Source organism: Argopecten irradians, chromosome 4 (genome assembly GCF_041381155.1).
Source record: "Argopecten irradians isolate NY chromosome 4, Ai_NY, whole genome shotgun sequence".
NCBI classification, from domain to species: Eukaryota; Metazoa; Mollusca; class Bivalvia; order Pectinida; family Pectinidae; genus Argopecten; species Argopecten irradians.
The window spans coordinates 18360862-18372939 of NC_091137.1; the positions used below are offsets into that span (position 1 = coordinate 18360862).

The following is a 12078-nucleotide window of genomic DNA, read 5'->3' on the forward strand; positions in this document are numbered from 1 at the left end:
CAGGAAAAAAAAAACCTATTTAACTTGTGGTGGTTGAATCAACTTTGTTTAACTCAAAAATTCAACATTGTACATTATATAAGTACAATGTTCTACAACATGTTAACTAAATTTAATATAAATGATAAACCAATTCTTTTATTCCTTTTTTGAGTCCTTCAGTCACAGCATCTATGAGTGGCCTTGGCACTTTGATTTTTGTTCTTTTATCAATTAAATGAATTTAAAAATAACAAATGACTATCGAATGGTTTTGGTCACTGTTTTAGTTAGAATACTAAATATATCAAAACATATATAAGGAAAACACTTCAGGAAATAGATGCATGACACCTACCCACGATGAGATACAAAACGATTTGTAACTAATCAAATTTTAACTAAGTTATTGTTAAATCATAGTTAGAAGCACAAGAAAAATCAATAAGTAAAAACAGATGATGTTTATATGTTTTGAAATATGTTAGTAGCTCTGACAAATTCTATCGTAAACTTAAAGATATTCAAGTTGGGTTCTCTGTTACAAACATGACAACCAGATAAAGTATTTCAAAGTTAAAGTGGTTATAAGTAAAATTGGGATAATTTGTTTTGAAGAGCTATTCGTTATTCATCATACTTCGTACATGAGATGAATACCAAATATACACATTGGTGATTTTGTTAAATGATCTTATAAGAGGTCAAAGTTTAAGTTGCTACAGCAATATCCTTAATTGACATATCAGAATGTTGTCTTTCCTGTTGCCTGAATTATGGTACTTTGTACTAATGCGCTGATTTAGAGGGTATTTTAAATTGGGTAATAGAGGTGATATTGGTTAGGTCAAATCTTCGTGAAAGTTCATTATATTCTTACAAGGTTTTTTAAAGTGAAACTACTAGTATAAATATTACATCCATACGGAGGCACAGAGGTGACACAAAAACAATTTTTAATGTAGGACAAAAAATATTTATTTTATGAAGTGTTGATTTTTTTTCTTTAACATGCTCACGTTAAAAATTTTGTGCAAGGCAATTTTTCATGCATGGTGAAAAAATGTATTATTTTATGTTAGACGAGAATTAGTTTTTTTATTTAATAAGTGTGAAAAATATATATTTTTTTAAGTGCTCACTTAGAACTTATTGTGTGCTCACGATGAGTCTATGTTTTTAGGCCTTGTACCAAGTGTATCCTTTCCAAGTTCAAAGTTTATAATGTAATGTTCCTTTACAGTGATAAATGGTCAAACAAAGTGTGAAAATTGATGTTTTTATTGTTAAATTCCCAAGTAATTAAATATTATTGTTTTGTGAATTTCAGTTCTGAAAAGGATGACAAATTAAAGAATTGAAGAATTAGGATATAGTGATCTGTTAATGTTAAGCATTTGTTCTATTCCGCATGAAAACTTTGCTGGCAACTAAACTTGGAATCTTAATCTTGTGACTACCTGGATTACAATACTTTCATTGTCAATCATTTCCTAGCATGGGGTTGATGTTTAGCACTCCATGTGGATCATGGTATGATCTGCTTAAGATGGATGCATCCTAGGGTGACATGAGCTGGGTACCAAGATAACTTAGATATTTTAGACATAGTCAATGGGTCAATGATTGGTTAATGGTTGTTAAGCAAGTTTCTTCTCGGGCTTCACTGATTATAACAGGGTTTTCAGTTATTTAAAATGTTTCTTTATGAGAAAATCACCAGCAACACCTACACTGCAATTAGGATGAAAGAATTGCGAATGCTGATGATCGTTAGACGAACCATTCATTGAATATGACCTAATCTATACCAGTCACCCAGTCCATGTGACGTTATGACGTAATCATCTTAACCAAGATCCACATGCAGTACTTAACATCGATCTCAAGCTATCAAATCGTCGTAAAATGAAAGTTTCCAGCAAACTCATTCAAGATTTAATGTCAAAATAATAGAATTGCTTAAATTGGTCACTGTGACGTACTTCAATTTGTCATCATTTTTTTTCTGAACTGAAATTCACCAACCCATGAATTACTGGCAAAAACTGCAAACATTATTATTTCTACTATTCATTAGATCTTAAACAATGAAAAATTAATTTTCACCTTTTGACCTTTGAAATTACCATGAAAATAATAGATGTTATGAATAGCATACAATATGCAGTTGACTGTAAGGCATCATCCATCCTCAATACTCCAGGGCTTCCGATCACTTACGATCTCTACACCCCTTGGATACAGGATCACGAAAGAATTTTAGACTAAAGTTTTGGTTTAGCCAATCATTCATGACGTAACTTTTTGTAACGTTATCTTTGATTGGCTAATCGTCTAAACTTAGGACGGTTTTGGATTTAAGATTATTTTATGGTCCTATCTCATTGTAAAACTGAAAGCAGCTCAGGGAAGAAAATTTGAACCAATCACAGGCCTGCAAAGATTTCCTTTGAAGACTACAGAGAGGGTGACGCCCAACTTCAAAGCCACACAGTCAACCACAGTGTACCATTATACAGCACTTTTAATGTACATCAAAGGACTTAAATTACCTATTGTGTTCTGTTGCCTCCAGTTTTACTATGAGATAGTCCAGGGTGTAAAGATCGCAAATGATTGGAACCCTTGAAGTATCAAGGATGGGCATAATAATGCAAACTATTTTGCTTATCACTGTGTGGCCATAAAATGACCCAAAATGATATCCCTTCTTTAAGTTAACTTGGTTACATTTAAGGAACATGCTACAGATCCAATATAATCTATATCCCTTAGTTTATTGACAAGAAGTTTTTTAGCCTATTTATACCATTGTAACGTTGGATGAAGCCTGAACGTTATCACTGACAGATTGACATGTAAATGTATGTATTTTAGAATATCAAAAGAAATAATTTTGAATTGAAATGACAAGAAGTCATTTAAAGATTTTAGTCTATTTGATCCCCATGAACTTAAATGAAGGTCAATGCCATTTATTTGAAGTCCTTCATCCCAGCATGCTATAGGTCCAATATCAGGTCTTCAGGCCTCTTGTTTATTGACAAGAGGTTATCTAAATTTGTATAGCTTATTTGAATACTTTTACCTTGAATAAAGATAATTCATTTGAACAAATTTGGTAGCCCTTCAGTCAAGCATGCCACATGCCCAATATCAGGTATCTAGGCATCTTGGTTATTGACAAGACTCGTTTTTAAGATTTCAGCCTATTTGACCCCTGTAGCCTTGAAAGAAGGTCAAAATCATTCATTTGAACAAATTTGGTAGCTCTTCATCCTAGCATGCTATAGACTCAATATTAGGTCACTGTACCTCTTGATTATTGACGAGAAGTTGTTTTAAAGACTTTAGCCTATTTTATCCCTGCAACCTTGAATATCAATATGATTCTTTTGAAGAAACCTTGTAGTCTTTTATCATAGCGTGCTGCAGGACCAATATGAGTACTCCAGGCCTTTTGATCAAGTTTACAGACAGCAGATGACAAAGGACGATCTTTGATGACAATAAATCCTCCTGTTCCTGAAAACTTATTATTCAATAACAAAACAACAATTGTATCTTAATAGTATTTAATAATAGTTCAGAATTTGTTTCATTGTAACAATTTATTTTTTCTGTTTAGTTTTGTTACTGTGAAATGGATTATATCTTATCCCTGAATAAATACTCGTTTTTGAAAAGCCGATGAAATTTCAATATGACATTGATGTGTTATCTCAAAAACTTAACTCATGATATTTGTTTCATGAAACTGTGAAAACGTTTAAGCAAATTGAGAATATTGTCCAAGGAAACTTTACATACAGCTCCATGCTGTCAGAGTTAAAATGTCTTTTTTCTGTGTGAACCTTCTAACTTTTCGCTGCTGCTTTCACTTGAGCTTGTTGAAGTTGCTGTTGATATTTTGCTAAACTTTCACGACAGGTTTCTTGTTTTTTCTCAAAATCTTTTATTGAAGCTTCATGTCTTTTTCTGAAAAAAAGACAAACATATATTATCTACAAATTATCTCTGATTACTTGTTTATAACAGAAATGTTTTGAGGACATAAATACCTCTCATGTGACTGTCTGCTGACCATTCTGTTTTCTGACTGGTCTTTAAATAAAACTCTACAGAGGGGATAAGGACAAACGTGCATTATCTGCAAATCATCTCTGATTATTATACTTGTTTATAACAGAATTGGGGGAGGGAGTCCATCGCATAAATTAGAAGAATGTAAAATCATACTATTTGAGAAATAATGGTACATAATTGCATCGTTCTGTAAACTATATATATATATCAAAAGTGATATTTAGTCTAAGTCAAACAGTGCATGTTGGACTCAAGTGTCTGATAAAGTTAATGTCTTTTAGCTAAAACTAAAACTTACAGTTCACCAGTAATGTAGTCTATTCTTTTCTGTACATTTTGCTTGGCTTCTGGTATAGACTGTTTGACAAGGACGGGCCCAATCATCTTATATACATTGGCTCCCTCTTCTAAACGTGCAAATTCCTAAAAGGAAAATTAATTTGTGTTTGATATCATCATATAAATCCATTTATGAAAGACACAGATATTACAGGCATATAAGAGATCCCAAACGGCCTTGGCACCCACCACTGAATGATCTACCGGCACATCCGTGAAAAGAAAGAGGGATCTTTTCTCTCCTTTTCACTTCCTTCCCTTTTCCTTTGAAGCATTAAGCATAACTATGGAAGGTTAGAATTGAAAATTATCCTTTCCAGATATTCTGAGAAATAGCAATAACAAGAGGCCCAGAGGGCCTGTATCGCTCATCTGGTTTGTTATGCCAAGTAATGATCTGAATACAGGTTCATTGTTTCTTTTCTGAAGGAATTTTAATATTAACCTCTAAATCCCCTATTGGGCCCCAACCCTACTGCCCCCAGGGGGTCAGAGCCAAAATTTATACAAGTTCTGTTCCCCTTCCCCCAAGGATGTTTATGGCCAAATTTGGTCACAATCCAAGCAAAACTTCAGGACAAGTAGCGATTTATAGGATTGACCTCTATTTCCCCTATTGGGCCCCAGCCCGTCCTGCCCCCGGGGGACCAGAGCCAAAATTTATACAAGTTCTGTTCCCCTTCCCCAAAGGATGTTTGTGGCCCAATTTGGTTACAATTCATGTAGAACTCTATGACTAGTAGGGATTCAAAGTAATTATCTATTTCCCCTATTGGGCCCCGCCCCTCCAGCCCCCGGGGGGGCCAGAGCCAATATTTATACAAGTTCTGTTCCCCTTCCCCCAAGGATGTTTGTGGCCAAATTTGGTTACAATCCATTCAGAACTCTATGACAAGTAGTGATATAAAGGATTTACCTCTATTTCCCCTATTGGGCCCCGCCCCTCCTGCCCCTGGGGGACCAGAGCCAAAATTTATACAAGTTCTGTTCCCCTTCCCCCAAGGATGTTTGTGGCCAAATTTGGTTACATTCCATTCAGAACTCTATGACAAGTAGCGATATAAAGGATTTACCTCTATTTCCCCTATTGGTCCCCGCCCCTCCTGCCTCCAGGGGACCGGAGCCGAAATTTATACAAGTTCTGTTCCCCTTCCCCCAAGGATGTTTGTGACCAAATTTGGTTACATTCCATTCAGAACTCTATGACTAGTAGAGATTTAAAGGATTTACCTCTATTTCCCCTATTGGGCCCCGCCCCTCCTCCCCCTGGGGGATCAGAGCCAAAATTTATACAAGTTCTGTTCCCTTTCCTCCAAGGATGTTTATGGTTTAAATTTGGTTACATTCCATTCAGAACTCTATGACTAGTAGCAATTGAAAGGATTTACCTCTATTTCCCTTATTGGGCCCCGCTCCTCCTGCCCCCAGGGGACCAAAGCCAAAATTTATACAAGTTCTGTTCCCCTTCCCCCAAGGATGTTTGTAGCCAAATTTGGTTACATTCCATTCAGAACTCTATGACTAGTAGTGATTTAAAGGATTTACCTCTATTTCCCCTATTTGGCCCCGCCCCTCCTGCCCCTGGGAGGTCAGAGCCAAAATTTATACAAGTTCTGTTCCCCTTCCCCAAGGATGTTTGTGGCTAACTTTGGTTACAATCCATGCAGAACTCTAGGACAAGTAGCGATTTAAAGGATTTACCTTTATTTCCCCTATAGGGCCCCGCCCCTCCTGGCCCCGGGGGGGTCAGAGCCCAAATTTATACAAGTGCTGTTTCCCTTCCCTAAAGGATGTTTGTGGCCAAATTTGGTTACAATTCATGTAGAACTCTATGACTAGTAGCGATTTAAAGGATTAACCTCTTTTTAACCTATTGGGCCCCGCCCCTCCTGCCCCTGGGGGATCAGAGCCAAAATTAATACAAGTTCTGTTCCCCCTCCCCCAAGGATGTTTGTGGCCAAATTTGGTTACAATCCACATGCAGAACTCTATGACTAGTAGCGATTTAAAGGAAATGTTGACGGACAGACGGACGGACGAACGGACGGACGGACGACATACGCCGCACCATGACATAAGCTCCCCGGAGCCATCATGGAGGTTCAGATGGAAAGGGAGATAGATGAACAGTTATTGATGGACAATTGACCACGGATTACTACTGTGGATGAAAGGCGATTTGAGTTGCCAACCATCGTCATATGGTGGGCTAAAGATATTTATTTATAAAATGAATAAGCAATATTAACGAAATGTTGGTTTGCAGAAGCTAAGTAATGATTTTTATGAAACCTTTTATTCATGTACATTGTACACAAGGAATTGACACAAGAGGCCCATGGGCCTTAACGGTCACCTGATTTAGAATATATAATGAAACAAATAATGAAACAAATTAAAGACATATAAACACTATATACTGGGCCGTGAAGTTGGTCAGTGATTAATAAATTTGACTTTTTAGACTATGAAGAGTATTTGCTTCCATCAAACCTGTGAACCTAGAAGTATTTTTTGAAATTTTAATCATTTTGACCCTGTTTGGTCCTGCCCCTCTGGTCCCCCAGGGGGTCATCAAGGACTGATATGGATGTTAAAATGCTATCTCAGGCTAATAATTCTTACCAAGTTTGACTAATTTCCTATGAAAATTGAGCAAAAAAATGCTCATTTATGTGTTTTTCATATATAAACTAAAGTAAACTTGACCCCCTCCCCAAGGGGAAACATGAGACCCCAGGGTCATATAATTCACAATTTTTGTAAAGGCCCTTAAGACCTTTCTATCTATGAAAAGTATTTGATTCTACCATTTCCAGAATTTCAGAAGAAGATTTTTGAAGTTTTAGCCTATTAAACCCCTTTTGACCCCGCCCCTAAAGCCCCTGGGGGTCAGTCATAGAAAAATTGTTAATAGAAATTAATGGCCATCTTATACTGATAATTCTGACAACATTTGACTCATTTCCAATAACAAATGACCAAATAGTGTTCAAAAATGTGTTTTCCCTATATAAACTATAGCAAACTTAACCCCCTCCCCAGGGGGAAACTAGAGACCCCAGGGTCATATAATTCACAAATTTGTAAAGGACCTTAAGACCTTTCTATCTATGAAAAGTATTTGATTCTACCATTTCCAAAATTTCAGAAGAAGACTTTTGAAGTTTTAGCCTATTAAACCCCTTTTGACCCCGCCCCTAAAGCCCCTGGGGGTCAGTCATAGAAAAATTGTTAATAGGATTTAATGGCCATCTCATACTGACAATTCTGACAACGTTAACATTTGACTCATTTCTTATTACAAATGACCAAATAATGTTCAAAAATGTGTTTTCCCTATATAGTTTTACTATAGTAAACTTAACCCCCTCCCCAGGGGGAAACTAGAGATCCCAGGGTCATATAATTCACAATTTTTGTAAAGGACCTTAAGACCTTTCTATCAATGAAGAGTATTTGATTCTACCATATCTGTGAGTAGAGAAGAAGATTTTTGAAATTTTACTCAATTTTACCCCTTTTGGCCCCTCCCACAGCCCCCTGGAGGGTGGGGACCATATAATTCACAATTTTGATTGGCCTTATGCCTTAGAAGGTTTGTGCACAATTTCATTGAAATTGCTTCAGCAGTTTTGGAGAAGAAGTCGAAAATGTAAATTGTTTACGGACATACGACGCACGACGACAGACAAAAGGCGATTAGAATAGGTCACTTGAGACTTCGTCTCAGGTGACCTAAAAACTGAGCCTTTCGAAAAAAAAGGATTTTCTTATTAGCACCAAATAGCACCAATGATGTTCTGCTATAGAAATAAACATATTATACTGATGTAGATTTCAATTGCTATAACAGAACAGAACACATGTAGCTTTCAAGAGAATCTGGTATTACATTAATCTTACACTAGCAATCATCCACAAATAATCTTTATTTCAATTTTTTTTTGTATTTAAGCTAAACGAGATTTAAATAATTTGTCTCTTTAGTATTAAATCTCCACTGAACACAAGTTGTGATGGCCCAGTGGTTAAGGTGTTCAGACATATTACCACTAGCTCTCCACCTCAATATTTAAATTTCAAATTGGTCAGTTACAAGATTTAATGTAATGACTGCAGATTTGTGGTTTTTTTCTGCAAGTACCATGTACTCCAGCTACTATGAATTGGGTTAATCATCATCAACGACCAGGTAGCTCAGTCGATAGAGCATCCAGCTAGACTTTGTCATCATTGTTCAAAGGTCTCGGGTTTGAGTCCGGTCTGGCTACTACATTTTCTCCTCTCCTTTCAGTGATTTTTAGGTACATTTGGGACTGAAAAAAGCCCCCTTGGCCCTTCCCCTAGAGAAATTATGCTGGTTTTTTTCCAATTTTATGTAAATATTTTCCCAAATAAAGAAAAATCTTTCTAAAATAAACATTTTCGAGAAAAATACAACATTTGTTTTTCCTTAATGAAGAGGTACAGACCCCTGAAATTATTGAGTAAGAAAATCACTGCCTTTTGCAGTACTTGGCTCTACTGATCATAAACTCACCTCTTTTACTAGTGTATTCTCATTGAGCTGGCCATCAAGTTGCTGTCTCTGACTTACAACTTTCTGATAATCTGTAAAATATAAACACATAATACATATATAATGCAATACATTAATATCTCTTAATGTTCAACAATGCTTTATGCATTGGTGTATCCACATCTGGAAAAAATTCTTCTTCTTAATTTTTCAATTGCTGTCAATCAAAACATCCGGGTACTGCATGTGACTTTGCATTTTGTATCTTTGTGTATACTACACCATTTATGTGTACTAAGACTTTAAACACATGCTTTTGCAATCTTTTTTAGTGACCAGGCTGATAGCCAGGCCATGTTATTATATAAGTATGGTAAAGATACTATCATAAATGATGTCTGTTGCAGCCATTGCTAGCAGTAGGTAGAATTTATAGGATGGTAAACTAACGAGCCACATAATTAGTGCTGTCTTGAAGTGTCATATTTTAAATTTTAGCAGGAATATCAGAGTAAATTGATCATTTCAAATCAATGTATTTGTGTAGATATTGTAGTGCTTTCAGTTCCTCTTTTTTATAACCATATATATTCAATCAGCAATATACGCTTCAAAGGTCAGTGCTCTCCTTAGCCTAGTGCTGCAATGATAAAATGTGGGACAATATATCACGGTATAAACTACGTACATAGTTCGGTTCACAGTATGTTTTTTTCCCTATATCATGGTACGCCCCACCATGCAATTTCCAGATTGGGCAAAATCAGGGTTTTTTGAGCGTTTATCAGTACTTGCTACCAAAGATATTCGCCATTGATGCACATCATTTCTGTGTTATTCTAAATCAATACAATCACTAACTAAAGCATCTATGTAAGGCATTTAAAGTTTCAAATATGTTTATTTATGAACTTAACATATCTATACTTCACAATCAGTTGGAGAAACCATTCTTTATATTTTGGCCACCATGATGCGATTTTGTTTACGGTATAGCCGCAAGTTTTGTATTTTACTGTGGATACAAAAAATACTTTCTACAGTGTTTTAATGCAGTTAATACTTGTATTAATCTTTGAAATATTATCAGGCTTTTGTCATATCAATAACAATACGGATCAAATTCACAAACACGACCCAGTGTGAAAGTGTGAAAGCAAATGTACTAAATTTACAAGAGCAGTGGTCAAGTGCATTTTCAACTTACAATAATTCTACTGCGACAGAAATATAATTCCACAGACCTTGCCGGGAATGGAATGGAGGCAGGTTATGATTACATGAAAAGTTTAAGTATTCACAAAACATGTACAAGTGAAAAGCTGTCAATGTCTTCAGTACAGGTAAAACTCCAACCAGTAGTCGTGATGGAACAGTTGTCATGGTTGTGTGCATATTCTACTGAATATTCTACTGTTTTGTGAGATTCAAACAATTAAATTTTACCTAAATCATGACTACTGTTCCTTCACAATTACTGGTTAGGTCCCAGTACGCTTCTCATGATCGGACGATAGATTTGAATCAAAGGTGGGAATGGATATAGCTTGTTTTGGCAGTTCTGTGTTGTGAAAACATCGTTGCTGGTTTACCCAAGTTAATTTTGCATAGTAAAGTATGCTCCCATAACTTTTTTCATCAGATGTTACTTTGTTGACTTTTGACACAAAGTCGTACTTATACCTCTAACATTGTTTTTGGACCTCTCTACCAGCATTCAGTATAATCAGTTGACTAAACAGGCTGAGGACTCTCCCGTTTATGCAGGATAGTCCTGCATTTGAAAAATAGTCCTGTATTTTAGAGATAATTTTGTTACACAAATGCAGGATTCTGTGAAATGAAAATACATAAAATTGTTTTAAAAATTTGTATAAAAAAGGGCGTCATAATTTTCAGATAGCCATATAACTAATTGAAGACTTTATGTTTTTGTGTATGAACAATTGAATTCTATTATCTAACTTTGTAATAAAGTGACAATTTATATGCTCTCCATAGACTACAGTGTACAGCCATAAGAGAAATTTAGTGTAAATGTCATGGTTGATTGACTTTTGCCTGTGTTCTATTTTTAGCCCCATAGTAAGCAATAAAGGTGTTTGTGACTTTTTACAAACATTTAGATAATGAATTTTGTTTCCATTTGAGTAATGATGTGGAAAGTTGCATTAGCTAGTGATGATGCCATATAAAAATTATGACGCCCTTTTTTGCTAACAATGTTTAAAACAACTTTATCAGTTTTCATAATACAGAATCCTGCATTTGCGTATTAAAATTATCCCTAAAATACAGGACTGTTACTCAAATGCAGGATTATCCTGCATATACGGGAGTGTCCCCAACCTGCTAAAAACGGAAGTTATGGAGGTACCGTTTCTTTGAGTTTTTTCTCAAATTGGGATGGGGGCGAAAGATAGAGAGTGGGGTATCGTAGATACTACATGAACAAAAAATAAACCAACTAAAAATAAGCCGGCTCCGGTTGTTATTTCAAATTCAATATTTTTCACATTGCATAAATTCTGCCAATTTGTATTTGGCCTCTAAAATATTTGGTTGTGCCATTGAAGGCATTGTCTACACATATATTTGGGATGAGAATATGAAGACAAAAATGTCTGCTAGCTGCCTATATCACTAATATGCGTCTACTCGTTTCCATGATAAAGCATGTCGCCATGTAATCTCTATTGAGATTCCTCTTCTAGACTCTTTTATATTCGGACGTTTGAAGATGTCTGTCAGACGAGAGACATCTTCAAACGTCCGAATATAAAAGAGTCTAGAGGAGGAATCTTCTGACAGACATCTTCAAACGTCCGAATGTAAAAGAGTCTAGAGGAGGAATCTCAATAGGGATTAGTCGCTTTGCAGCCATGTGCCACACGTTACAACAAGTTTCGTCCAATGATGATTAAGGAAGTTTATGAAAGTAAATACAAATAAAACAATGTACATGCTTTAAAGTTTTGTTTGTCTTTATCGGTAACGTATAAAAATAATTGAAATTGGTGTTACCTTTTTGTAATTGTTGATATTTCTCTATGTCAGTCTGCAGTTTCTTCTGTATGTCGGCCATCTTGAATCAGTCTTTTTTACTATGTATGGTAACGTCTGATTGGTTGATACTAATAAAACGGCCA

The 12078-nt window shown here is 35.7% G+C and overlaps 1 protein-coding gene across 1 annotated transcript; it reads right to left on the reverse strand.

Annotated features, from left to right (window-relative positions):
• Nucleotides 1-3540: 3540 nt before the first annotated feature.
• On the reverse strand, nt 3541-12073 carry LOC138320830 (prefoldin subunit 6-like). Its single transcript, XM_069264083.1, has 4 exons — nt 11954-12073; nt 8951-9021; nt 4367-4491; nt 3541-3960 (listed from the first exon to the last, which is right to left on the reverse strand). Exons 1-4 carry the CDS (start codon nt 12012-12014, stop codon nt 3840-3842), a joined length of 378 nt encoding a protein of 125 aa, XP_069120184.1. The 5' UTR covers nt 12015-12073; the 3' UTR covers nt 3541-3839.
• Between the last annotated feature and the right edge of the window lie 5 nt (nt 12074-12078).

What these genes read in the sequence shown, in the direction of transcription:
- LOC138320830 (XM_069264083.1), bottom strand. Translation starts at nt 12,014, where the DNA reads ATGGCCGACATACAGAAGAAACTGCAGACTGACATAGAGAAATATCAA. An exon ending in ATATCAACAATTACAAAAAG is followed by an intron (nt 9,022 to 11,953) that starts GTAACACCAATT and finishes TATATTTTACAG; the next exon opens with ATTATCAGAAAGTTGTAAGT. An exon ending in GACTACATTACTGGTGAACT is followed by an intron (nt 3,961 to 4,366) that starts GTAAGTTTTAGT and finishes TCTTTTTTTCAG; the next exon opens with AAAAAGACATGAAGCTTCAA.